Source organism: Cimex lectularius, unplaced genomic scaffold (assembly GCF_000648675.2).
Source record: "Cimex lectularius strain Harlan isolate CLEC.00 unplaced genomic scaffold, Clec_2.1 scaffold41, whole genome shotgun sequence".
Taxonomy (NCBI): domain Eukaryota; kingdom Metazoa; phylum Arthropoda; class Insecta; order Hemiptera; family Cimicidae; genus Cimex; species Cimex lectularius.
This window is the reverse complement of record NW_019393011.1, coordinates 183,672-211,323: the sequence shown is the minus strand read 5'-3', so window position 1 is coordinate 211,323 and position 27,652 is coordinate 183,672. Positions and strand designations below refer to the sequence as shown.

Genomic DNA, 27,652 nt, shown 5'->3' with positions numbered 1-27,652 from the left:
TCAGTGAGTTTGCCAGTCTTGGTGAGGTTTGTTAGCATAAGCTTATTGGGTCTTGCACCTCTAGAGGTTGTCCACATTTCCCTATGTCTTTTATGGATCTGTTCTGTGATGGAGGATTCTATGTTTGTTTTTGTTATCCCAATAATAGGTGCAGGGCGTTGCAGATCCTCTGGGCGGTGCGTCTGCCTTTTCGTTACTCAAAATTATTTTATGCCCTGGAACCCAAGATATCAGGTTGTTATGTTTCCCCAGATTTTAGAGATTTTGGATGCATTCACTGATTAATATTTTTTTATATCAACCCTCGGGGTGCCGGTGTTTTTGAAAAAAAAGCCCATTTGTAAATATGTCGGGTTCGAATGCAGGGCCGCTGGATTCGAACCCGGGACCTTTACGTTACAGTGATGAGCGCCGTGTCAACGCCTAAGGTAGGCCGTCCACTGGAGCCGTTTTCGGCCGAACTTGCTCGGCCGTTGCACGGCCGAATAGGGCCGGATGATCCAAAAGCGAAGAAACGAATGAGCACGCGTCCATTAGAACCAATTCGTTCGGTCGTATTGGGCCGTGTACGGCCGAAGCACTTTCCGATCCAAATAAAGTTGGATTTTCCAGTCCTATTCGGCCGAATGGTTACTTCGACTTCAGCTGTCAACCACGTGACATCAAACGCTCACCATTGTTTAACGCCGTTCTTTGCTTTTTACTTACCTTTTCGTTTCGTTTTCATTTCGATGGATTGCGAAAAATTGATAAGTGCGGTTGAGGAGCAGGCTCTTCGGACATACGTGATCCACTCTATCATCGGAAAGATGTCCAACGTAAGCTGTGGTCAAGGATAACTTTAGAAATGGAACTTCCAATATTTTTGTTTATTTCTTTCATTCCATTTGTATGTAAACTAAGAATTTTCGAGCAGCAACAAATCTTGTACATCCATATGTCGTGAACTGACGAAAATCGGCTATATTGCCGGTCGTCCGTTTGGTCAAATAGTTCGGCTGTTGAACGCCCGTCGTAGTTCGGTTCCAATGGACGAGCAGCCTAAACCTAAACCGGCCACCGACGCCCCCTGATTAATATTGATGCGATGTTTTTACATGCTAAGCCTGTCTGATTTTATAGGGATTTTTTGTCAGCGTAACTAAGTTTAAGGTTTTCTAACGCACAGATAACATGTATTTCATCTTGAAAGACGGAAGTGTACTTCCCTAATGAGTTCGATTGCTCATGGATTCGTCTATATACCATATCATAGTATCTGATGTTCTGAATTCTATATCTCCTTTGTTTTCTGTTGGGACTTTCTACCGATAATACACATTATCGTAATTTATTCAAGGATTATAAATAACTGCCTCTAAATGAGAATTGAACTGGCATAAATTATCTGTTGAAAATACTGTCAGTTGTCATTTACTTGGCAAGAAGTAAGTAAATGTGGAATTGTGGAATCCCTGCGTCTTTTTACTCTGTAAACACACGATTATCATAACGGATCAAGAAAGGTAGATAGCAGATCGATTTATAAAACAGGACCTTATGAAACGTCGACTCAAATTATGCCACAATTTACATCAACTCAATTTACTCACACCTCTACAAATCATACGATCAACAAAAAAAGACATGGTAGAATCGAATCTGGACGTTCAAACGCGTTCAATTGGTTTTTTCCTAATTGGGCTGTGTAAAGCTTGTTTTGAAAGAGTGATCTCCTGTAATTACAACTTCCGTTATAATAAGTGAACATAAAAAGGAGTGGACTATAAAGTTTCGTCAGTTTGGTCACTCTTCAAGATAAATAGGAGGTTATGTTAACGTTTCTGTTCATCTCGGAGACTGAATCTTGTAGCTGTGGTCGTGTGAGGTAAGTTTTCGTCAGAAACAGAGCGAGAATAAATTCCATAAAACCGTAAGTGGTTTCCTCGGTTCAAAAGTTTTGATTTGAAGGAGCAAAACGATGCGGTCGTAGTCCAACAGTTGGTGATGACCAAATTCAAACTTTTAATACAAATAAACCACTCGATGTCTGCCCTGGACAACATTACCTTAGGCCGAGACCGATATCACCCGACCCTGAAACTTACACGGACGCCTGTGAGTGAATCTGTCAACGACACCTCAGTCAGAGACAACTTGCCTCCTCCCTGGACAATATCACCTTAGTCCGAGACCGATATCACCGAACCCTGAAACTTACACGGACGCCTGTGAGTGAATCTGTCAACGACACCTCAGTCAGAGACCTTGCCTCCTCCCTGGACAACATCACCTAAATCCGAGACCAACATAATCTGACCCTGAAACTTACAACGACACCTTAATCAGAGGAAGATAGCTTGCCTCCAGCCCGGACGAGATCACCTTAGCCCGATAAGTATATAACTTGACGTTGAAACTTACGACACCTAAGTCAGAGGAAGATAGCTTGCCTTCTCCCCGGACAACCTCCAAACGATCCGAACGCTCTCCTCTCCAACAGCTCTCCGCTCCATACGCTCTTTGCTTCATCAGCTCTTCGCTCTAGCCATTCTCCTCTCCAGCAGCACTCCGTTCCAAACCCTCCACGATCTTCCCGCTCACCTCTCCAACATCTCTACGCTTCAAATGCTCTCCGCTCACTTAAATCACTTCTCCAGGCCGTCCTGAGTACGCCTTTCTGCATTTTCGCTTCAAGTTTCACGGTCCGCGTTGATAATAAAATTACAGGGCTTTTAATTGTTGAGTGAACGAAATGACGAACTGTTCAACCGTCTTATTTTAATTCTTTTATTATTGGTAATAAAAGAAAAAGTTGTGAAGTTGATCATTTCTGATTGGCCCTGGCGCTGGCACACCGAAATTTCAAAAACCTCCAACGCATAGAATTATAGTAAGATAAATTTGGTGGTGGCGAGAGGTGAGCCATGAAAAAGATCTGATTCATTTCCCTGAGTGAGAGGTTTTCATCCGATTCTTAAAAAGAGCGGGTTTTCTCATCTCTAGTTCATGTACGTCGTCGCTCGCAGTAAAGATCTCCTTTTTAATTAGAACTTCTTTAATATGTCTGAGAATATTAAAATTTCACTAATTTTTTTGTTTGTTGGTTTTTAAAATTAGATGTGAGTTACTTCACCTTAATTACAACCTTATAAGAGATAACAGCTCTAATTATTCTATGTAACAGAATACAGATAAGCGAAAGAAGACACTTTTCATTTTTTCGGCAGAATGTCCAATTTTACCTGAAAATGCCTAATCTCCTCTTAAAATAATCCTTATTATTTGAATTTAGTAAAGTTTGCCAAAGAAGCCTGAGAAGTTTTGGTAAGGTAATTGCAAGCTTACACGAACGATAGCAAGAGGTCACCATTAAACTAGCCATTTTTTAACCTATTTTACAGCTTCAGATCTAATCTTGAGTGGACATTTTATTTTTATAGCTTTATTGACCCCGATCCGCCTGGTCGCGTTGTGTCTGTCAGCATTTCATCATTTTATGAAGCTGGCCGGATCAAGCTACAGGTTCATTACCTATACAATATTTCGCAATTTTACTTATAAATATCAATTGCAATTCAATTTAACTTCACTTGTTTCTAGCCGTTGTTATTCAATTGCTGTAAATATTCTTTTACGAACTTCTACCGCATTTATTTATAATACATATCGACTTTCTCGTTCACTGTTGGGAAAACGGTTTGTGTTCGAGAAGATTTCACCAAACCGGTTGTGCAAAATGATAATCCAAATCTACTCTAAAGAACTGCCTTTTAAGGATAGGTCGTGTATTTTTCGCTATGAAATTTTGACGTTAAGTTCTAAATCTGCAGTAGTCCTTGAGCTATCTCAACTTCGATCCTTTAGCCAATGATTAGACGAAGTAATAAATTGGATAAAGGAATCATATCAATGTATTCATAATAACCGTTGACGCTTTGGGTATTTATTTTAATTTTACTGGAGAAACTAGACAAAACCGCAAAACGAACTTTCTTGAAGCATACATTACAAAAACCGCCAAGGTCTAACTAACAACGTCTTCAGGCTTGGTTTCATCCAAGCTGAATTTTTACTTTTAAAGGGTATAATATATTAACCCTTTCTTGCCCAACGTTGCCTCAGGACAACACCAAATTTAGCAAATTTGCTGAAGTCTTAGCTATTCCCATGAAGGTGCATTCTTTTTCCTTCAATGTTTCAACCCGTGAATTGGCAACACTGATTTTTTTTGGCGCCAATCTAAAATCTCTACCTTATCTTTTATCCCTTGCCCCCACCACTGAATCTTGTATTAATTTTTAAATTTGCAAAACACAAAAGTTTTCATATCCAGTTTATATTTTAACCCTTTCTTGTCCAAAGTTGTTTCAATGCCAATTTTAGCTGTTTTGTTTAGGGTTGGAAGGAAATCCCGTTTAGGCCGGGTGCAGTGTTGTTCCCGCTCTGTCTCTACTCGTGTATGGGCAACACTGATTTATTTGGCGCCAATCTAAACATACACTCTCTCTCTCTCTCTCACTCTCTCTCTCTCTCTCTCTCTCTCTCTCTCTCTCTATACATACATACATTCACACACACATACATGCATACATATATATATATATATCCGATATATCCGGGATTTCCTGCTAACCTTTTAACCAAATTGCTAATGTTCGTCTTGCTCCAGGAAACAGTGGGCCATAAAGGGTTAATAAATGACAGGGTTGACGGTAAATCGGGAGTTACGCTATTAAATAATAATAACTCTTTAAAAAAAAATAAATGTTACAGGAAATGACATAAACATTCTATGCATAGCAGCATTCCGCCAAAAATGGTTCTTCATTACATAACAATTCGCTCTATATTGTGACTCAAAATATTATCTCAGCACGTGAGTGGGAAAAATTCTTCTCCGTAATCCATGCTCATAAATAATATGCGGTGACTTAAATTGCCAACTCACCGCTTTGGAAGCTCTCGCACAGAGAACAAAGGCCATCTTCTGTCAGAAGCAGCATTAGGATTGTCTTAGCAGCGGTGCCCCATCTCTAGTATCAAGCTCTTCGCACAGAAATATTACAGCTATAGTCTTATTATTCTGTTCTCCAAATCAGGGGACCCGATGGGTTGTAACTAATTACCAATTTTAATAAAGTTCAGAAAAGTTACATTAAAAAAAATGAAAATCAAACTCAGATCAGAAAATGGAACACAGATACGGCAGGCTGGGGGAAAATTCGAAATCTTATGTTATCATTTCACCGGACACCGGAGATAGGGTATGACGAGTTCATAGATAACATAAACAAGCCAGCACAAGAATCTATACCGACAAACAAGTATCCAAAACAAAGAAAATGAATTTGGAGGAACGAAAAATTCCATGAAAAAATGTCAAGAAGATAATCAAATTACAAAAAATATAACCAAAATCCAACTCAAGAAAATTTCTTAAATTTCAGATATGGTTGAAATTTAATTTATGTGCTTGATAAGGAAATCACTTGGTAAAAAACCGCCTAGAGTGGTGGAGAGAAAGCAAAAACCCAATACCGGGCTGTAGGTAAATCTATAGTTCATAGTGTTGCTAAGCGTATTTTAGACATTCAACTAGGGTTTACAACAAATGAGTCTATCTTTGGTGCTTTTTTCGACTTAGAACACATGAAAACGTTGACTTGGGTTTATTAGCCAGAAAGATGTTTGCTATTGGTATATCATACTATTACATGAACCGCTGCACATTTTCATCCAGGGAGAAGCTAGAGCCACAATGTGAATACTACACCAAAAATGTCAAAAACGTAGGTTAAGATTGAGTCCTCAGTTCAATGAGAATGTATTCCATTAACACACGAGAAAAAGTTCATTAGAGAACCATCGCAGAAACTAACGGGAGAACTAGTAAACCCAGAACGTATTATAAATAAAACGATATGACTGCTGACTGGGCACTCTATGACTGCAGGCTCCAGAACAGAAACAATCCTGATCAGATATTGCGAGAAAAAAACAAGAAACTGCGGAATATGCTTGTTGGTGCGAAGACCTGAGTCAGGCAGAGAGGACTCCTGTGGGAAAGGAAAAGCCAAGCCCTCAAGGATACACACGAGAATTCTTTACGAAGTTTTAGGAAATGGTTAAAAGCCAGAAGCTTAACGAAGAGCTGTACTTATAATGGAGATTGCAAATAGACCAATATTGGTACTTCTTGTAACTAATTTAATATAATGCAATGGTTCATGTCTTATGGACGTTGGATGATATCAGTGATCTCTTAGGGTGAGGTTCGGAGCCGTTTGGGGATGCGTCAAGGCCCAGTCGGATATTGGAGAAAATAAAATTAGTTTTGTTTGGGTACCTGGGCAACTAGGAGGCCCATAAACTGGCCTCCAGATATTTCGTCGAGTACACCAATCAGCCCTGAACACTTTTGCGACATACATAATTAGGATCCTCAGTTCAACTCGGAGACTAGCCTGGGCGTAACTAGAGCAATAATAAGCTCCACTACTGTGTTGGACGTCCATCTGAACCTACCACCACTACACATATCTTCATCCATTTTTATACTAGAGCCACAATTCACAGACTAATGCAGGGTATGGTATGGAAAAGGATACTAGGAACGGGGTTTGCACTCCCCAAGCACTGCAGCCTTCTGGCTTATTGTAACTTCCTAGTTCCTTAGTTCAGTGCAATAGACTCAATCCTTCTCCTTAGAAGTATCAAGTCATTGACTGTCGCTGCTGGACTAATTCAGGGACTGGTACCAATAGACTACAATAAAAATGGGCAATTAAAGCATCGGGAGGAATTTGAAGCAGACAAGGTTTGTTGGTTTCGACGCCATGATTCCAAAATTCAAATTGGATTAAAAAAAAATTCATCTGCGAGAAAGTTAATGCTGACTATATCTGGTACAAAGATGGCTCTAACACTGAGTATGGGTCAGGAGATGGTACCAATGAAAATAAACCAAGCCATCGTCTTTCAGGCGGAGTTGCGGCTATTGTACACTATGAGGAAGATCAAAATGCTGAGTATCAACAAAAGACTAGCTATCCACTTAGACCTCATCGGTAATGAAGTCCAAAGATGTTTGGAACTGCATCAAGTCCAATCAGACATTTGGGACAATAAAATTACTTTTGTTTGGTACCAGGGCGTTCCGGGCTGAGAGAATGAGGAGGTCCTGATCCCTTTTGGAGCTTTCCAGAGACCTAGCTCCATCAGACAGTGGGATGACCATCGCACAAACAGCAGAACAACCGAATGCCCGTCTAAGAATTGTAGTAATTGTAATGAAATTGGCTTAATTTGTGCAATGGAATTTGCTGACAAATATGTTTTGTTATTTAGGTTATCGCTTGTTTTTTCAGTGCACGTTTCTTTCTTCTTTGGAACCGTATTTTGCCATATCTAGCCAAAACCCAAATTCAATATTTGCACTTGATAGCCTCGGATCACCTTTTGGAACAATTTTTTATGATTTATAATTCTGTTTGAACCAATTATTCAGTGCCGCAAATGGGTAGGTAGTTGCTTTCCTTGGGGGGGGGGTACCTATAACCCCGTGGTCTAATCTTACCCCGCTACCCGTATCCCGGTGAGGCATATCTTTTAAATAGCCGGAATCCCGTAGCTAGGTTCAGTTCAAGTTTTGAGTTCCAGTTTATTTCTTTGCAGTTGGCGCACCAGGCGCGATTGACGTAAGTAAAGCACCCTCCATCTGTACAGCAACCCCCAACGACTCTCAATAATCCAAATTATAATAATATATACTTGATTATAAAAAAAAATGTTATAAACATTACATAATATATAATTTAAAGTAATTTTCGGCAAGGAAGTCTGTCTGGCCTGAGGTCGATTTACATTGATTCAAATTTTACGTCAATTTTCCACTGAGTGGAACAGAAAAAAATCATTAACTAAATATTACAATTAATAATTTAATTTTTAATAATGACATTACGTCAGATATCCATCGAACCCTTTACCGATCAGTCATATAAGTTTACTTCGGAGAATGAAATGAATGAAGGAACAATAATTTCGACCGGATGCCATGGCATGTACGTCAATGAAGACATGACAATAAGCGATGATAGAGGTGAGCTCTTATCGGAGTCAGAATAGGCCATACGCGTTTGACGCATTGATACCAGTTTTAGCCGACAAACCGTACGTTCCCTGCATGCCCCACATAATGGAAAGGTGTCGTGCCACCATCTATGAGCAGTAATCTAGGAATTTAGGTGAATCAATTGAAATTATTTAAGAATGTATATAATTTTGCTTCTGAGTTTAAAATGACCTATTTGTCATTAGAATCGAGAACAATTTAGTCGTCACAGCTCGATTTAATATGTGATACGCTTCAGGTGGGTTCGAAAATCAGACGAACATGGAATTGCCCTTGTTTATGAAGTACATGGTGTTTCTCTGTGCTGTCTCAGGAAATTGACCCGATTTCCCGAAAGTACACAGACACCCTGATTTATCGCTGAATGTTGTAAATGAACTGAAATGACTCAGAGACAAGAAACAAACAAAAGGAAAATGACAATGAAATCCACAGCTATTAATGTCACATTAAAAGTGTTATAGTTCCTATTACGACCAATGTTGGTCTACTGTGTAATCTCCATTAAATTTCAGAGTTTTTTTTTGTTAGGTTTAAGGCTAAACAGATCTCAAAGCTTCGTTGAGGGCTCCAGTATCAGGCCTTGGCTTTTTCCTCTCCCTGCAGTCTTCTCGGCGTACTGCCTTCGCACCTACAGAAAATTTGTTCCACTGTCTTTCCATCCTGGCAATATCTGCTTTCTGCTGCCTCTGGAGTCTGCGTTCAATCAGCAGACTTATTCTAGTCCTAAAACGTCCTAGGTAGAGTAGTTCTGCTGTTAGTTTCTGCGGTGGTCCTTTGATGAGTTTTTCTACATTTGTTCCTGCAAGATATTCTCGCTAAACCGAGAATTCTTGATCAATTTTCTGATGGATTTACGGTTTTGGTAATATGGCATGCTGCAAAAGGGTTCAGGGTCCTCAAAGAACTACCCTTGGCAAATTTATCAGCCTCCTCCTAGTTGCTCTTTTACTCTTTTGCCCCCGTACCCAAATAAAAGGAATTTTATTTTCCCCAATTTCTGATAGGGCTTGATGCAGTGCCAAACGGCTCTGAACTTCATTTCTTTTATCTCAGTTTTCTTTTGAAACCCAGTCTTTTCAATTCCCTTGCATAGTGAACAATTCTAATTTTGGGTTCATGGCGTCAAAACCCAAAAAGTTCTTCTGCTTCAAATTCCTCCCGAAGCTTTAATTGCTCGTTTTTATAGTAGTCTGGACCTATCCCTGCATTAGCCTATAAATTGCGGCCCATGTTCAATGGTGGTAGGTTCAAGAGGACTTCCAGGGCAGCAGTGGAGCTTTTGATTGCTCCAATTATGCTCAGACTAGTCTCTGAGTAGTACTGAGGTTCGCGGAGGACCTTCGGCAATTTGGTATGACCTTTGCCAGTTTATCGGCGTCCTAATGGCCCTTCTGCTCTTTATGCCCTCGTATACAAACAAATGTGCCTTTTATTGTCTGACAGGGCCTTGATTCAACTCCCAACAGACCTCTCGAATTGTCGATAAGGAGGCTGCCTTTAGTTCAAGTAGAGGGCTATTTTTACTATACTCAGCTTTTTGATCTACCTGTTAGTGTGCAATAGGCACGGTCATTGCCTCGAAGACAGGCTTATTTGAAGTCCTTGGTTTATTAACACAGTTAACAACTCCTGACCCATACTCAATGTGAAAGCCATCTGTATTCAGAATATAGTCGGCATCAACTGGAAACCCTTTCTCCCAGTCTATCGGGTATTTTGATTTGAAATTTCATAGCCAATTTACATTTGGGACCATAGCGTCAAGAGACAGCCCGAGAACCTTAGCGGAGGTCCTCATTGCTCAAGTAATGCCCAGGCTAATTTCTGAGTAGTACTGAGGATTCTGAGGACCTTTCGGGAAACAAATCAGCGGGTTATCATGGCTCTAACAACGGCTAGGTATAAAGGCACATTTTTGGATTCGGTACTCAGCTTTTCCCACAAAGGCGTGCCATTTTATGTAGTTGCTGATTTCTAGAAAATCTTTTGTCAAAGATGGTGGCTAGAAATTGACGGTTTTAGAGAAGGTAATTACAGCTGTATTTATCACAATTGGTTCAAGTCCTCACACTGCTCTTTTCTTGAAGGGAACAACGATGGTTTTATTGTGGTTATTGATAACCTTTTTTTGTGTGGATGTTATTGCACTCTCTCTGTACATCTGTAAAACGTCCATTTACGTCTATAACTCCATCATCGGCAAAGTGCTCACTTCTAGGAAAAAACACTGGATTAAACGGAAAGTAAAAAGGGTCCTAGTACGCTTCCTAGTATGAACTACAAGTGTTGCCTATATAATATTACGCTTATTTATTTATACGATGCCCGTCCCCTAGCAACATTAGTTTTTTTTAAATAATTTTATTTATGGTCAACATAAACTTTTATACTTGAGTACCAATGGCCAAGGAATCCTAATCTGAAATCATACACGTAATGATTATTTTATCTTTTTATTTTAATATCGTCACACTAAATCGGCTGTTTACTTTTTGACAAGCTTCACAGGTTTCAATGTGCAGTTAGTTGTTTATTTTTAAATAAAATAAATGGATCGTCCTTTATAGCCTGTACCTGTATCACCCTATGTAGTGATTTGAGCCCGAGTATAGTGACTATGGAGATTTAAAAGTAAAAACATAAGTAGCGAAATATTTTGAAATGATTTTTATTTTGTTTACTTCTTACAGACCATCTTTATATTTTTAATAATTTCTTTCATTCTTGTTCTCTTCGCTTTCTTACATTATCGTTATCTTCTGTTTTCTATTTTCGCAAATGGTTTTAGTTGTTTTAGTCATTTTACAACTTCCTGTCCTCTTTCTATATTTTCCAGGGTCGGAGGATAGTACTAGTGCCATCGGCAAAGGATGCAAGAGGATCGGTCCAAGCGTGCTGCCCTGTGCAACTCCCTCTCATTAGTCATAGTAATCCTTGTTGGACCCGAAAGAACAGCTCTGACAAATTCAGAAAAACCCTTGTGAACATTTCCATAAACTTGTTTCTTCCTCTATTCCCGTTCATAGTGCTAGTTCATCGACATACTAATACCACATATATTTGAGTCCAAGGAGAAAGAAGCAATTTGTTTCTTTCCTTCTCTAAAACGATTTCAGCGATAGGTGAATCTTCTGTCGATTTGCACTTCCGATCAAATCTGAAATAATCCCATCCTTCGATCCGCCGCCGTTGCAGTTCTAACTCCAGAACTGATTGTGGCATCCTGCAGCTGACCAGAAGCAAGAGATCGCCCCCTCCTTTACGCATTCATCGGGTTTCTTCTTTCCTTCCAATGTGCTGTGACCTATTCCAGCCCTATTTTTTCCTTTTTCTACAATCAGTATAGTAGAGATTGTATTTCCTCCTATTCTTCCCCACACCGACTATTTCATCATCTCCTTCATCTCTGATCTCTGGTTTAAGATTAGAATTGGCTCTGAATTTTAGACATCAAGCCCGTCAAGGCCGGCGTTCCCCATAAGAGCATCCTTGGCCCGATCTTCTACATACACCGCTGACATACCTATACACCATAATCACGACATTCGTGGACGACACTGCAATTTTCTCCTCACATTCCGATCCTATCCTTCCAGCAAAAGCAACCCAAGACCACATAGTCCTCATGGCCGACTGGTGCACTAGGCGCATCAAGCTAAATGAACCAAAACAGCCGGCACGTGATGTTCACACTTACAAGTGCCAGCCCATCAGTACTCATATGCAGTATTTCTGAAGCAGGAAGCCATAGTATAACTGGCACTCCTATCTAAATATGAATAAACTGTTGTAAATATTTTGCATAAAGATTTTATTCTATTCTAAAGTACAGTAAGGTGATTCGCTCCATCCAACCTAATTTCTCACTTTTGGTATGACAACTAGCACTATAGACTGGAACAGAACAAGAAATACGTTAATGAAAAAAGTTCACAATGGTCTTCTGTTCTTTCGGATCATCGGCAAAGGATGCAAGAGGATCAGTCCAAGCACACTGCCCTGTGCTACTCCCACTCAGCAGTTGGAATTAGTAGAACAGGGCAGTGTACTTGGACTGATCCTGTTGCATCCTGTGCCGATGACTCATCAGTACTAATTCAATCGTGAGTTTTTCTAATACTTTTCCTCATAATGGAAAACAAGCCTGTAGGTCTACTTTGATGCTTTATTGGGTTGCCTTAATGGGTTGTAGTTTACTGCTAGTTTGGAAGTTAGGTTTATCCAATTTTATCAGTTCTATTGGTTGTTTTTCCAATAAATTTATTTATTTCCAGAACCTGTACCATTTGGAGGAAAATATTCGTCTTTCTACTAGGAAATGCAAACAATTGTTGATAAGGAAAAGGAAAACATTCGTATTTACCCGGATCGTTATTTAACCGAGGAATTTACCTTCGCGCGCACTATGTATAAGTGCCTGATCTGTACGTGATATAGTTCGCTTTGAAAATAATCTCTTCCAACAAACAAATAGCACCTTTGCAAGATCAACGAAGTGTGAAACAAAAACAACAGGTGGAAATCTATCACGATTGATTTTTATATTTTCAAGGGGTTCCCAAATATTATGCATCTATTTTTACAAAACCAACTTAGAAATTAAAATCCTGCACACACAAAAAAAATTCTTTATTGAAGCTGCTAGGGCTTTTCCGGATTAAGATTATACGAAAATTTTCCCTTTTGGTCTCGCGTATTGGACAAGATGGCCGTCTCGTCGTTGGCCACCTTTTACAAGGCAAATTTTTCCTCGGAGAGCTTTTGAACTTTATGTCAAACAATGCAATCCCAGGCTTCACGTCGAGGCGCAATTTCCCTCCTCGCTCATCGACATTTTGTTTGATATTCGGCCAAAACCGTCTCGACGCGAGCTCATCAGATGACAGTGGAGGTTGTTGGATTTCAAAACTTATTCGGTTGATTCGACAAATGGAATTTTATTATACAAACATTGACAGAATGAATCTTGTAAATTTTTTAAGGCTTGGGATTTAAAAAATAATTTAATACTGATTGCTAGTTGTTATTTTAAATAACGTGAACCATCTATTTTTCAGGCTAAAAGACAAACCTCACCAAAAAATGGAAGAACATCACTCTAAAATTGAAATCAACAGAAAAGTCTACTTACAAAATTCAGAAAACTTCAAGACTGAGAAAATGAGTTGTGAGTAAAAAACAAACAAAACAATTATACGCTTAAGATCACGAATGGAACTGGGGGAACTAAAACACCAAGTTCCAGAAAAGTTGGAGCAGCTGGACAGGAGGCTGCCTTGAAATTCTTACTAAAAAAAAAGAAAATTTTCAAAATTATAGTTATTCCAGTTCTATCTACGATCTTCACTACAAAATCTCTATACAAATAAACAACTTAAATCAAAAACATTAATTAATTAAATCTACATTACTAACTTCCATGGCCAGAAATTTTCTTTTGGTAGTGCATTGGTTATAAGTAAAGTTCACACTTCAGGGTGTTTAATAATATCTTAGACGGGTGAGACTCCTTGGCTAGGAGGGAGTTTAGGAATAGGGAGCGTGTAGGACTGCCGCCTGATATGGGAAACGTGCTTGAGCATGACAGCGAGTATCTGGGTCCCCTGTTCCGATTTTTGAAGGAAACAGGGACGTTTTATTGTATTTAGAAGTAACAGTATTGAGAGTGATGTAATGTATTTATTAGCGTGAATGCGTAGTATGAGAGGTCCAATGGCTGAATATTGAGTACGTCAATGACCCTTAATTAGATTAGTTACATAATAGGTTTCAATAGTGATGGAGGAATACCTAGTACTCCACCACCCTGAGTGAATGATACGGAAATAGAAAATAATATATTTATGAATTAATGGGAGTGTGAATGGGTTTGGATCTTGGAACTGCATGCGTTGGGTGCTCAATTGACCTAGCTATTGACAGCATCTGGAGCCCAACTGGACCCCAACTACCGGTGGCTGGACAGATAAGACCGAGGTCTGCCGCTGGACTGCCAACTCCCAGGATGGGATATTCTTGAGGCCTGCTGGCAACTTATAGATGTAGGTGGACGGCGAAATGTGATAGGTTCACTCTGTAATATGCATACATATGTACAACCATGTGCATATTTAAGCTTACATAAAACCTAATCCTTAAAAATATCTAAAGCCGGGAACACACTTACCAGATGCTACGCCATGCGACGCTACCCGATGCTACTCGACGCCTTGCTACGTTTTGCACATCTATCCGACGCAAGTACACGTCGCGTACAGTCCACAGCCTTTATCACAATAATCACTATCACAATCGCAACGCATCTTTTGGTCTTAATGCACTATTTTGAGCAAAACCTTGTAATAAATTGTTAGTTAAATTTTATGACCACAACCATCTAATAAATTGTTTGTTAAACTTAATTATTTTAAATAAAGTTACTCCTAACCAACGTAATTAAACAATGTTTATAAAAACTTATGCATTTTTTATCTCGTTTAATTTGGTTTACATTAAAATAACATGTTGTAATTAATATAACGACAAAATTACATGTACTTAGTTTGCAATAAACTACAAAAAATATGAGTGTCCTGTTCTGATGCTACCCGACATTACAAAATGGTGTAATTTTACGAGCAAAACTATGAAATAAATTGTTAATTAAATTTTATGAGCAAAACCTTGTAATAAATTGTTAGTTAAATTTTATGACCACAACCATCTAATAAATTGTTTGTTAAACTTAATTGTTTTAAATAAAGTTACTCCTAACCAACGTAATTAAACAATGTTTATATGCATTTTTTATCTCGTTTAATTTGGTTTACATTAAAATAACATGTTGTAATTAATATAACGACAACAATACATGTAGTTTGAATAAAAATATGAGTGTCCGGTTCTTTTGTCTTCGACTGTACTCGATGCTACCCGACGAAAATCTGGACAGTGGGGATCGCAGAGCGTGGGCAGGTTAGCGTGGCATAGCATCGGGTAGATGTGCACGGGGTAATGCAACCTTATGGAAAATCGGAGTTTGGATTTGCGTCGGGTGGCATCAGGTAGCGTCGCATGGCGTAGCATCGAGTAAGTGTGTTTCTGGATTTACCCGATGCTACGCCATGCGACGCTACCCGATCTGCTCGATGCTATGCAACGCTCTGCGATCCCCACTGTCCAGATTTTCGTCGGGTAGCATCGAGTACAGTCGAAGACAAAAGAACCGGACACTCATATTTTTTTTCAAACTACGTGTATATTGTCGTTATATTAATTACAACATACGTATTTTAATATAAACCAAATTAACCGAGATCAACAATTCATACGTTTTTATAAAAATTATTTAATTATGATGGTTAGGAAGAAAATTAATCAAAACACCGGAATACCATTTATTGATAGAATGAATTTAACTAACAATTTATTTCATGGTTTTGCTCATAAAATTACACCATTTTCGTCGGGTAGCATCAGAACAGGACACTCATATTTTTTGTAGTTTATTTCAAACTGTGTATATGTAATTTTGTCGTTATATTAATTACAACATTCTTATTTTAATATAACCCAAATTAAACAGATCAAAAATTCATGAGTTTTTATAAAAATTATTTAATTATGATGGTTAGGCAGAAAATTTATCAAAACACCGGATTTAACTACTGACTGGAGTAGTTTTCCCTTAGACGTGGATGCAAAACCAGTCCTTAATGTTCCTCTAAAAACGGAAGAACAATTGGATAATGAAGCAGAGGTCACCTCAATTATTCAGACTTCAGCATGGTGTAATACTAGACAGACTATCCATAAAACAATTGGCTTCAACTACCCCAAGGAAATTAAAGAACTAATAAATCAGAAAAGAAAGGCTAGGAGAAGATGGCAACAATCAAGAGATCCCGTAGACAAAACATTCTTAGCAATATGGCTCAAAAACTTAAACGGAAGCTAAAAAAAAATACATGACGACTCAATCAGAAATTATCTAGAAGATCTAACACCAGGCGAAGCCACTGACTACTCGCTGTGGAAGGCCATAAAAAAATTAAGAGCCCAATCGCCCAAATTCCTCCATTAAAAAAAGAGGATGGTACATGGGCGAGAGACAGCAGAGAAAAAGCCGAATTGTTTGCTAGTTACCTTGCTGAAATCTTCAAACCAATTGAAAACATCAATGGCAGTTTACTTGAAGTAACAACCACGCCACAAGAAGAAAATATAAAGCTAGTTTCACCTAACGAAGTAGCACTAGAAATTAAAAATTTACCTGCTAAAAAGTCTCCAGGATATGACCTTATCACTGGAGAAATATTAAAACAATTACCAAAAAAGGGTATAGTTAAGCTAACATACCTATTTAATGCTGCAATCAGACTGAAATAGTTCCCAGCATCTGGAAATTTGCAGAAGTCATGATTAAAAAAAAAAAAAAAAACAGGAAAAACGGCGAACGAGGTCAAATCATATAGACCAATATCGCTACTGCTGTCTAAACTCTTCGAAAAGTTATTATTAAAACGAATAAAACCCATTGTAGAAAAAAAGACAATCATTCCTGACTACCAATTTGGATTCCGAACAAGACATTCAACAATAGACCAAATTCACCGAGTAACGGATGTAATAGAAAAATCCCTTGAAGAAAAACAAATTTGTTCTGATATCTTCCTTGATGTCTCACAAGCTTTTGACAAGGTCTGGCACGAAGAACTCGTCAATAAACTAAAAGGGCTAAACTACCAAAGCAGTATTTCGGTATTATCAGTTCCTACCTAACTGACAGACTAGAGTCAAACAAGAAGATCAATATTCAAAATTAAAAACAATAAATGCAGGAGTGCCACAAGGTAGCATATTAGGTCCACTGCTTTACTAGTGATTTTCCGAAAATAGATGGAGTAAAAATTGCAACGTTTGCAGATGACACAGCGGTGATATCACTAGGACCGACCCCATTCAACCAAAATCCTCCAAAATGCATGTAATAAGATAAACGAATGGACAAAAAAAGGGAAAATCAAGCTAAATCAGCATAAATCAGTTCATCTAATCTTTACAAACAAACACGTGGACCATGTTCAGTCGCTCACAATCGATGGAACTACTATACCGTACAGCGATACAGCTATATATATGGGAATGACCTTAGATGCCAAGCTGAGATGGAAAGAACACGTGAAGAAAAAAGGGTAGAAATAGGTTTAAGGTATAGAGGTACTATATTGGTTGACAGGACGTGGCTCCAACCTTGATATACAAAATAAAATATTATTATATAAACAAGTCATAAAGCCTTTGAGGACATATGGTATTCAACTATGGGGTCGTACCGAACACATCAATATCAAAATCATACAAACACTCCAAAATAAAATCTTACGTAACATGGTCGATGCACCTTGGTACGTAAGGAATAAGGGCTTACATAGGGATATATGTTACAAGAGACTTAAGATCCCTGAAGTCACGGCGGAAATACAAAGATTTGCCGCCAAACACCAGGCTCGTCTCAGCCAGTACGAGAATGTGGAAGCGACCAAACTCTTATATAACCAAAATATGGTCAGAAGATTAAAAAGAACAAAGCCATATGAACTTTGTAGTTAAAAGTGAATAGTGAAATGTAAATCTTATTGTACCAATGGGTTTATAAGAATGTAAACATTTATGTATTCTATAATATTATTGTACAATTAATGGTTGGTCTAATAAGACCAGTTTTAATAAATAAATTTAACTAATAATAAAAAAAAAAAAAATCAAAACACTGGAAAAACTTTATTGAAAAACAATTAAATTTAACTAACAATTTATTACATGGTTGTGCTCATAAAATTTAACTAACAATTTATTTCATGGTTTTGCTCATAAAATTTAACTAAGAATGTATTTCTTGGTTTTGCTCATAAAATTTAACTAACAATTTATTTCATGGTTTTGCTCAAAATAATGCATTAAGAACAAAAGATGCATTGCGATTGTGATACTGATTTGTGATACACGCTGTGCGACTGTATGTGGCGTGCGCTTGTCGTCGCATATGTGCACACCCTGCCAAAACGTGGCAAGGCGTCGGGTAGCGTCGGGTAGTGCGTCCCGGCATTAGTCATACATTGAAGTGTGTCTTTTCTTGGCTCCTTATAAAGAGCTTGTTAGAATGCCATCTGATATGAGAATCTCAAGCACTGCAGGGGGTGGGTATTTGGGTCTGCTGTTCTAATTTTTATACGAAACATTTTTATACTAAATACGATTTGATATCTCATTTTGTGTTGCATTTTATGCATATTGAGATTAAAGTTATTAGTGTGACTACTTACTTTGAATGAATATTGGAGCACCCAGTCAATTAAATTACTTATAAAGCATGTTGGCTGACAGAGGATTATCAAGTAATCAATCCATCACCCGGCTTGAGTGAAATGTATATTAATAAAAGAGAATCAGCGGGAGTGTAACGTTGATGAGAAGAATGCCAGGAAGCAGTGGTTTGGTACTCTCCAAGCATTGCAGGCTTCTAGCTTATTGTTCCTAGTTCATTAGTTCAGTTTTATCGACTTGTTTCTTCTTTTTCAGTAAATTGAAGCTTTTCTGTACTCTATTGTTAATAGTTTAGATTTTGGGAACTATTGTACTGAAAACTATAATATAATGAATTTGTAGCTTCATCATACTCAATCATCCATTCTAGTTTGGCTTTGTCAGGATGATCAGGTATGACAAAGCTACAGTTTAATTTATAATTAGTATTTTCAAGTGGTTTATGTTCATTATTAATATATAGTATAATGTACATTTATGTCATTTTTCTAAAAGGCTCGTTTTGTAATCTTGAAGTTTGAACCAATAGCATGCAAGGATTCATTCTTTGTATAAGCCTGGAGGGTAATGAAAAGGCAGATGAGATTGGCTAACATCCAGACAATCCAGACAACAACCAACATCCAAAACTGACAAAATATCATTAAAAGTGACTGGCAGCATGTGTCAAGGCAGATTAGCTTCTACGTATCTATCATCATTACTACGATTAGACAATTGACATTTAAATAACCATATAGAGAGCATGTGGGAATGCCACCCGATGAATTGTGCTTGAGCAATGAAGTCTTTGAATCCCCTAGTCCAATTTTTGAGGAAACAGGGCTGTTTGGTTGTATATAAGGTTTGATACATATCTCATTGAATGTATTTATTGGCGTTTAGTGTCGAGGGTCAATGGTGGAATATGAGTACCCAATTGGCCCTCAATTAAATTAGTGGTAAAGTATATGGCTAATGGAGGAATATCAAGTAATCCATCATTGAATATTCCCATGTTGTGTAGGCATTTTCTCAGATGCCAGTTACCGGTAGTCATATCATTCCCCTGTTTAAATGTAACAATGTGCTAATTTTGATGGGAGTTCTTTGGTCATAATTTTACTGTGTCGCACCTCTGAAGATTCTTTTGTTTTTTTGTAGGCCCATTGTGAAATTGTGGAGTCTGTGTTTGATCTTTCTTTCTTTATCTGAGCCTATAAGATCTCTGTCCAGTTTATCTGCTTTGTTCATTTTCTAGAATTCCTTTTAGCCCTAACATCCAAAATATTGTCAGGCTGTTGTTTTCCCATGTTTTGGAGGTGTTGGTTCCATTCACCGACTTTTTTTATGCACTAATGCTTTTAGGACTGCTTGGCTGTCTGATCTTATGAGGATTTTTTGTCAGTGTTACCTCAATATCTTGTTTTGTGTTCCATTGTGTGTGTATTGAGAGTGAATTTTTCATGTGAGAGGGCGCAATATTGAATACTCCACCCCACTAATGAGGAATGGTGTGTACAATAAATAACAAAGAATGTATTTAAGAGTGATCGAGAGTTGGGGGCTGGAATGACACAACTATTGACAGCCTCTAGAGCCTAACTTCTGTAGGATGTATAAGATAAAAATCTGACCCTTCACTGCCAAACCCTGATGGGTAATTTTCACACCTTGTAATTCATTCTAAATTACACTAAAATCGGAAGTGGTTCAGTTCTGTACATGTACGTATGTTGTCGAGCATATATAAATCAGTAATCAGTTAAAATATATTAATAAAAGAAAAAAGATTATTTCATTCATTTATCCTATAAATCTTTTTTTTAAAACAATTTTAGTGAAATCTTCTGTGACTTTGAAACTTCAGTGCCAACCGAAAAAATGCCTCATAAACGCCATTCCGGCAATCGGATGGTTGTCCACGTACAATTGGAAGGAGTGGCTTATAAAAGATTTTATATGCGGGTTCACTGTAGCAGTAATGAATATACCCCAAGGTAATAGATAACAATAATTAACATAAAATACTAAAAAGTTACAAATTTAACATCTTTTTAGGAATGGCTTACGCGATATTGGGTAACGTTCCTCCAGTGGTTGGAATATATATGGCATTTTTTCCTGTTATTGTATATGCTATATTAGGAACTTCTAGGCACATATCTATGGGTAAATAATAAAATATTAAAACTTAATAAATTTATTAATAATTTTGTTATGATTTATTGTCTAGGTTCTTTTGCCGTCGTCTGCCTAATGGCTGGAAACGTCATTCTCAAGAACTCACCTTCTGACATACCCAAATTACAAAATAATCACACAACCGTCGAGCCGGTGGAGTTTTATTCGCCTATTGAAATTGCCACAGCATTGACATTTATGGTGGCAATTTATCAGGTGAAGAAATATAAATAAATCATTCAAAAATATATGAAAATTGACCGAAAAATCAGGGATAATGCCAGTTTAAAAAGACCGCAGTGACTGGGTAATTAGGGTGTCAGACTCGTATTTGCCATGCTAGCAGTTCTATGTTTGAATCCTGGCAAAGCCCATAATGGATTATAGTATGAAAAATAAATTGTAAAGTGGTTTGACCCCTTGTCCATGACATGTAATGACCAGTCACCAGTCTCAACTGGTAACAGTTTTGCTCTTTTTATGTCTCACGTCAGATATTGGATTCTGTGCTGTTGATGTGAGCCTGCTTTGAGCTTTGAGAATGATTCTTGGGCTGGGTTAACAAAGCTGCAACAATGAGACAAGTTTCAAAACTCCTATCATATGTCATGACTACCAGTTGGACAAATTCGCTCTACCCAACAATGACACTGAACTTTTTGAGCACTCTATACTCAATGGCAAAAATTTACAACAAAATGTGCCAACTAATTTAATTTAAAAACAAGCAGGATTTTCAAGAAAATACTGTAACTTCTTGAACTAGAACTCTATGATGTGATGTCATTTATGAATTATGTAAATTAGTAGTCACATTTCTTATTTTTATAAGTATTATATGTATGTATTTTAACTAATTATTTAATATGACATTTTTATGCAAAATGGCAACTGTTTTTGCTTCTATATAAAGTTCTTTGTTTTGGTTTGAAATCAGTGACCAATTCATAATTATTCAGCTAGTATTTACACATAATTTTTTTTATTACTTTCTAGTTATTTATGTATGTATTCCGTCTTGGCATTATCTGCACGCTACTTTCTGAGACACTTGTAAGTGGATTTACTGCAGGAGCCGCGATCCATGTTTTGACTTCACAACTTAAAGACATTTTTGGTGTGTCTTTGGTTAAAGTGCAAGGTCCATTGAAGTTAATCTATGTAAGTTATAATTGTACACTGGCATCCATTGATTTTGTCTGGATAATTAAAAAAAATTGCTTCTTTTTTTTCAGATTTACATTGATTTGTTTTCGAAACTGAGTGTTATGAATATAGGCGCCATTATTTGTTCGGCTTTGACAATAACTGTTTTAGTCATCAACAACGAATTCCTCAAGGTAAAAAGAGAGCCAAGCTCTAGTAGTTCTGGGTTTGAATCCTGGCAAAACTGACATTATCACCATATTATGATCATTATTTGATCATAATATTTTTAAAAAAATGTTTTAACGCATAGTCCACACCACACAAGTTGGACTCTAAACCTTTCTCATGATTTGAATTACTGTACTTTTATATTATAAAATCAGGCTGAATAAAACAAAAAGAGAGATTTTATTAATATAACACAACTTAATTATGATTTTTCCTTATGTTGCAGCCTTATGTTCAAAAGAAAACATTTATCCCTATACCGATTGAATTGTTAGTCGTTCTATGTGGCACGCTTGCATCAACCTATGGTAACATCGCTACAAATTATGGTTTAAAAACAGTTGGACATATAGCAGTTGGGTAAGAACTAAAGTATTCATAATTATTATATTTAACTGTTATTAAATAGTGGTCTATGAATTAAATATTTATCCAAACATTCTTTTTTATTACAATTAAGGTTTTTAGTTGAAATAAAAAAGTCAATGGTACGAGCGGGATTCGAACCCACGATCTTTGGCTAGATACGCCACTGCTCTACCACTTGAGCTATCGTGACCTCGATCCACTTGGACACTAACTTCCCATCTCAACCCCACCTTTTGAATTTTTTTTCTTATGAATTTGAGATGGGAAGTTAGTGTCCGAGTGGATTGAGGTCACGATAGCTCAAGTGGTAGAGCAGCGGCGTATCTAGCCAAAGACCGTGGGTTCGAATCCCGCTCGTGCCATTGACATTTTTATCTCAACAAAAAAACCTTAATTAATTGTAATATATTAATTGGTCAAGGAGACCACGAAATTACGGAATTCTTTTTTGTATTGGTTATGGATATGAGGAACTGGAGGAGTTCCCCTGAGCACTGCAGCTCTATACAGCTTATTGTACTCCTTCCTGGTTCTATTTTGGTAGCTCACGATAACACGTGTGTAAATTGAGCTCCCCGGTGTTCTTCCAATGAAGAAATTCATTTTCATCAGTGGGTTGGGATTGAATTCAGGGTCTCTAAGACGTGATCCCATTGGACCTTCCAGTGGTGAGTGCCGTGTCAACTTTCATTGTGGCCACATGTGGCCTTGTGTCATAAAAATCCCAGCAAAAGGAATGGAACCCACGATCACAGGGTCTACTAGCCAACTGACGTCTTAACCACTCAGCTACCACGGTCCTCCCAAAGATCCATGCTGTTTTTGTCAAAAAGCAATTATGCTGAAACTCACTAAACCTTTTTTTCCCCCTTTGATGATAGAACCGTCACAGACCCTTTCTACCCTAATTTGTAATTAATTATTTACAACTATTAACTACAGTTCAGAACCTAAATTCACAGAAGTTTATTGAACATATATTGATTAGATTCATTAATTTCGTGGTCTGCTTGAGCAATTAATATATTACAATTAATTCAGGTTTTTAGTTGAGATAAAAAAAGTCAATGGCACGAGCGGGATTCGAACCCACGATCTTCGGCTAGATACGCCGCTGCTCTACCACTTGAGCTATCGTGACCTCGATCCACTCGGCCATCAACTTCCTGTCTCAACCCCACCTTTTGAGTTTTCCCTCCTTTTTGCCATTTTTCAAATGTCATGTAATCAGATTGTGGATTCTCGATGACAAATGAAATGGCCACGGAGAGCTTTAGTGAAGTATACTTCATTTTAAATCATTAAATTCACTAATTTTGTGGTCTTCTTGACCAATTAATATATTACAATTAATTAGGGTTTTTAGTTGAGATAAAAAAGTTAATGGCACGAGCGGGATTCGAACCCATGATCTTCGGCTAGATACGCCGCTGCTCTACCATTTGAGCTATCGTGACCTCGATACACTCGGACACTAACTTCCTATTTCAACCCCACCTTTTGAATTTTCCCTCCTTTTTGCCATTTTTCAAATATTTTGATTAGGTTAATTAATATTCAATAATAAATTTTCAATTTTTAGTTTGCCAGAGCCAGCAGTGCCGAATTTCAACCTACTGCCAGCTGTGGCATTGGACAGTATTACAATAACTATCATCGGATACATCAGTAGTTTTTCAATGGCGCTTATATTCGCGAACAAGTTGAAATATGAAATCGACCCAAATCAAGAGTTGCTCGCACAGGTAGAGAATCACTTTGCAATGGAAAAATGTATTTATAATTATAAATTAACTTTCTGTACAGGGTTGTGGAAATTTGTTTGGATCTTTTTTCTCCTGTCTTCCGTTTGCAGCATCCCTATCACGAAGTGCGATACAAGAGAGTGTCGGAGGGTGCACACAGTTAGCCAGTTTATTTTCATGTGGGCTGCTTTTATTCGTTCTTTTATGGATCGGGCCATTTTTTGAACCCCTTCCAAGAGTGAGTTTTATCTTTAATTATTTTCTATTATTTATTTTCAAATTGTATTCGCTTTTCAGTGCATTTTAGCCAGCTTAATTGTTGTGGCCCTTAAAGGAATTTTATTTCAAGTTAAAGACATAGTTAGTATTTTTAAAACATCGACATTAGACGGTATAATCTGGCTTTCGACTTATGTGACTGTCATTATTGTCGAGGTTGAATATGGACTTCTAGTCGGTGTCTGTATATCTATTTCAATTTTATTTATACGTGGTATTAAACTGCAAATTACGACTTTGGAGAGGATTCCAAACACCGAAATTTATGTCGAACCAAACAAATACGTCAAGGTGATTATTCTGATGTGAACTATTAAACTTAAGCCCGTGAATTTGATTAATACAAATTTTCAGACTGAGGGAATTCCTGGGATCACAATTATACACTACGCAGGATGTATTAATTTTGTTAATAAATTGACGTTCAAAAGTAAGGTAAATGCAATTGTCAGCTGGACACCCATTGACGACGGAAATATAACTAACACAATTAAGCCTCTTCCAATGAAACAATTGGTATGTAGCGTAATTGGGACATTTGATCAATGTTTTAATTATAATTTGTGTATTATTTTTACAGGAAGCGATTATTTTTGATTTTCGATCTGTGCAGTACATCGACGCTTCTGGTGCTAAGGCAATCAAAGAAATTTTACAAACATTGAACAACTCGGGCAAAAGTGTTTTGTTTGTGGGCTTGCAAGGTATTTAAAAAAAATATTATTGGTTAGTAAAATCACAATTTGTGAGAGTTCCTTTATTTGATCGTTATCGGTAATTTTTGTTTGCCTATCCGTGCTGTGATGGCTTGTTAGACTTGTATGTAATGATCAACTCAATTGATATAACTTTCATCTCACATACTTTCATAAGGTCATAAAATAAGTCTGTAACATTTTTAAATGGTAAATTCCATTAAAATTTCAAGCACTTGTAAAAAAAAAAAATAATCAAAAATATATGAACTGTATTGTTCCACTGCTTGCAGCCATCTTCCAAGTAATTTTTTAATTCTGTCCCCTCAAAATGTCTCAACTTTTGAAGAAACTCCTCAGTGTCTTTTCTGCGTTCTTTCAGTTTTTCCCATTAATAGAGTTTTGCAGAGCCTAGAATTAATGAAAATCTGAAAGGGCAATGTCTGTTGAATATAGGTGTGGTAGGGTATTCCAGGCAAGCTCCAACAATTTCTCATACATAAGACACATGGGGGTGAATTTTATCCAGGTGGAAAACAATCCCATTGCAATTACCACTTCAATAGTTTGTAGTGTAGACTAGAATTAATGGTTTGGTTGGTTGGAAGAAGTCCATAATAAAGCAACCCCTTTTGATCCCTCTAAATGTAAACGAGCTTTTGAAGTTGTTAAACAGTGTGCAATTTCCCCAGGATTTTCTTTATTATAAATGACCACATTTTATCCTCAGATATCAATAATTTTAACTGGTCGTTTACATCGAGTTTTATGAGACCTAGGGTAGAAAGAAGATCCGTCAGAAAGAATTAGTACAATAAGTAAAAAGGATGCAGTGGAAAAACCCCGTAGTAATAATGGAATAACTAGCATCCTTCTCGTTATCATCATCATCACACTATCAGTAATTTTTAAATACATTCTTTCCTATTTACCATTCATGTGGAGTACTTGATGCTCTGATGTGATCCTAATAAATAATCTAATTGAGAGTCGATGGAGTAGTCAATATTTCACTCTTACCATAATCATTCATGCTAATAAATACATTCAATCTCATTACACAAAATGAGATACGTATCAAATCCTATATGCCATAAAGAAGTCCTGTTTTTCTCAAAAATTCTGAACAGGGATCCAAATACTCGCTGCCATACGTCAGGTGGCATTCCTACATGCTCTTGACGTAGAGCCAAGGAATTACCCTGCAATTAAATTGATCAATTAATTAATAGTTTCACAGAACCCAGAAGAAGTGAAAATCTTTAAAGATGAAATGTTCGAGATATATTAAGCGTCTTCTTGTGTGAATCAGTGTTGGTTATTTGTATTAAAAGTTCGAATTTCCTCAATCATCAACGTTTGAAGAACTCAATCAGGGGCTTTCCAAGTCAGAATTTCTGCTTTTGAACTGAGCAACCACTTGAACAGAGCTTTCTCCTTAAGCATCACAAATATTACGAAAATTTACTTAGCAGGCTGTGCTGCAGTTTTCCCTTTGTGGTAATAAAAAACCTATTAAATGTTGAAAATACACTATATTTTCCTCCATTTTAAATTAGGTCATTTTCAGAGTGTGTAAACAATAATGACTAAATAAACTGTTTCAAAACCCAAAAGGGACAACATCAAATTATTTAAAAATGCTATGGACTTATTTTTCAACCAAATAAAATGAAATTTCCTACCGTTTATATTATATCAATAAATTTATTCCTTAAAAATCAATTGAAATATGCTTTATTATCAATCAATATTAATGATATGTTACTTAATGTGTTTTAGAGTATGGAGTAAGCACGCTCAATTCATGCAATGTTTTCAATGAGCCATCAGTTCCTATATTTCCGACAGTCCATGATGCAGTGATTTATTTTCAATCCACAGCCAGTAAAACCTCTTCTATAACCGATTTGTTCACTGCAAGATTGTAAACTGATATGAAACCTTGAATATAAAATTTATTATTGTTTGTACAGATTCACTGTATATAAATTAAATGTGATATATAATTTTTCTAGTAACATTGTAGTTTATTTTTAAAATTAATTCCTCATTTATATAAGCTCATATCTGCACACGCATGTATATATGTAAGCATGTACAGAGTTGACCGATCACTTTTGCAGTCCACCAGCAATTCTAGCTTTTGTAATTTACAATAAATTACTGGTAGGCCGCAAGAATCACCCAAGGTCTTGGCATTCTGCAACTTCGGTTTTATCTGTTCAGCCACCATGGTTGGGTTCCGAGTGCTAGGTTAATTCTACACCCAAGACGTGCAGTTTCTAGATCTAAACCCATTCAGACTCTCATTGATTCTTTCTAGTGCCTTTCTTCTCAGTTCCTTTTGATAAAAAATTATCATTCTATTGTTAAGGTGCAATCCATTTTTCCCCCATTCCTCTACATAACCTAAAACTGTGGTATTAATTCACAGGCCACTAAATTGAGCAAATGGGATGACTGGAGTTCCAGGGCACTTAATAAATATCAAAAATATAAGAAGAAAGTAAAAACATGGATTGGAAGGGATTTGGCTTTGACATAAATCATGTAATTATTGATGTTACTGGGAAACTGAAACAACTTAAAAACAAACA

At 37.1% G+C, this 27,652-nt stretch overlaps 1 protein-coding gene across 6 annotated transcripts in view; it reads left to right on the top strand.

The window, feature by feature from the left end:
• The window catches only part of LOC106665395 (solute carrier family 26 member 10-like), a 79,593-nt gene extending 52,520 nt beyond the window's left edge, over positions 1-27,073 (top strand). For 4 of the 6 annotated variants that reach the window (XM_014391800.2, XM_014391796.2, XM_014391798.2 and 1 more), the window contains 13 exons: positions 13,177-13,286; positions 20,245-20,403; positions 20,465-20,575; positions 20,640-20,803; positions 21,584-21,748; positions 21,823-21,927; positions 22,191-22,324; positions 23,916-24,078; positions 24,140-24,316; positions 24,376-24,648; positions 24,712-24,873; positions 24,938-25,061; positions 26,835-27,073. In XM_014391800.2, the coding sequence (XP_014247286.1) occupies positions 13,202-13,286; positions 20,245-20,403; positions 20,465-20,575; positions 20,640-20,803; positions 21,584-21,748; positions 21,823-21,927; positions 22,191-22,324; positions 23,916-24,078; positions 24,140-24,316; positions 24,376-24,648; positions 24,712-24,873; positions 24,938-25,061; positions 26,835-26,983 (1,971 nt within the window). In that variant the 5' untranslated portion in view covers positions 13,177-13,201 and the 3' untranslated portion in view covers positions 26,984-27,073. Of the gene's footprint in view, positions 1-7,587; positions 7,680-12,562; positions 12,635-13,176; positions 13,287-20,244; positions 20,404-20,464; positions 20,576-20,639; positions 20,804-21,583; positions 21,749-21,822; positions 21,928-22,190; positions 22,325-23,915; positions 24,079-24,139; positions 24,317-24,375; positions 24,649-24,711; positions 24,874-24,937; positions 25,062-26,834 lie in introns of those variants that run through there. The other 2 variants (XM_014391799.2, XM_014391801.2) reach the window with 2 other exon arrangements.
• Positions 27,074-27,652: the final 579 nt, after the last annotated feature.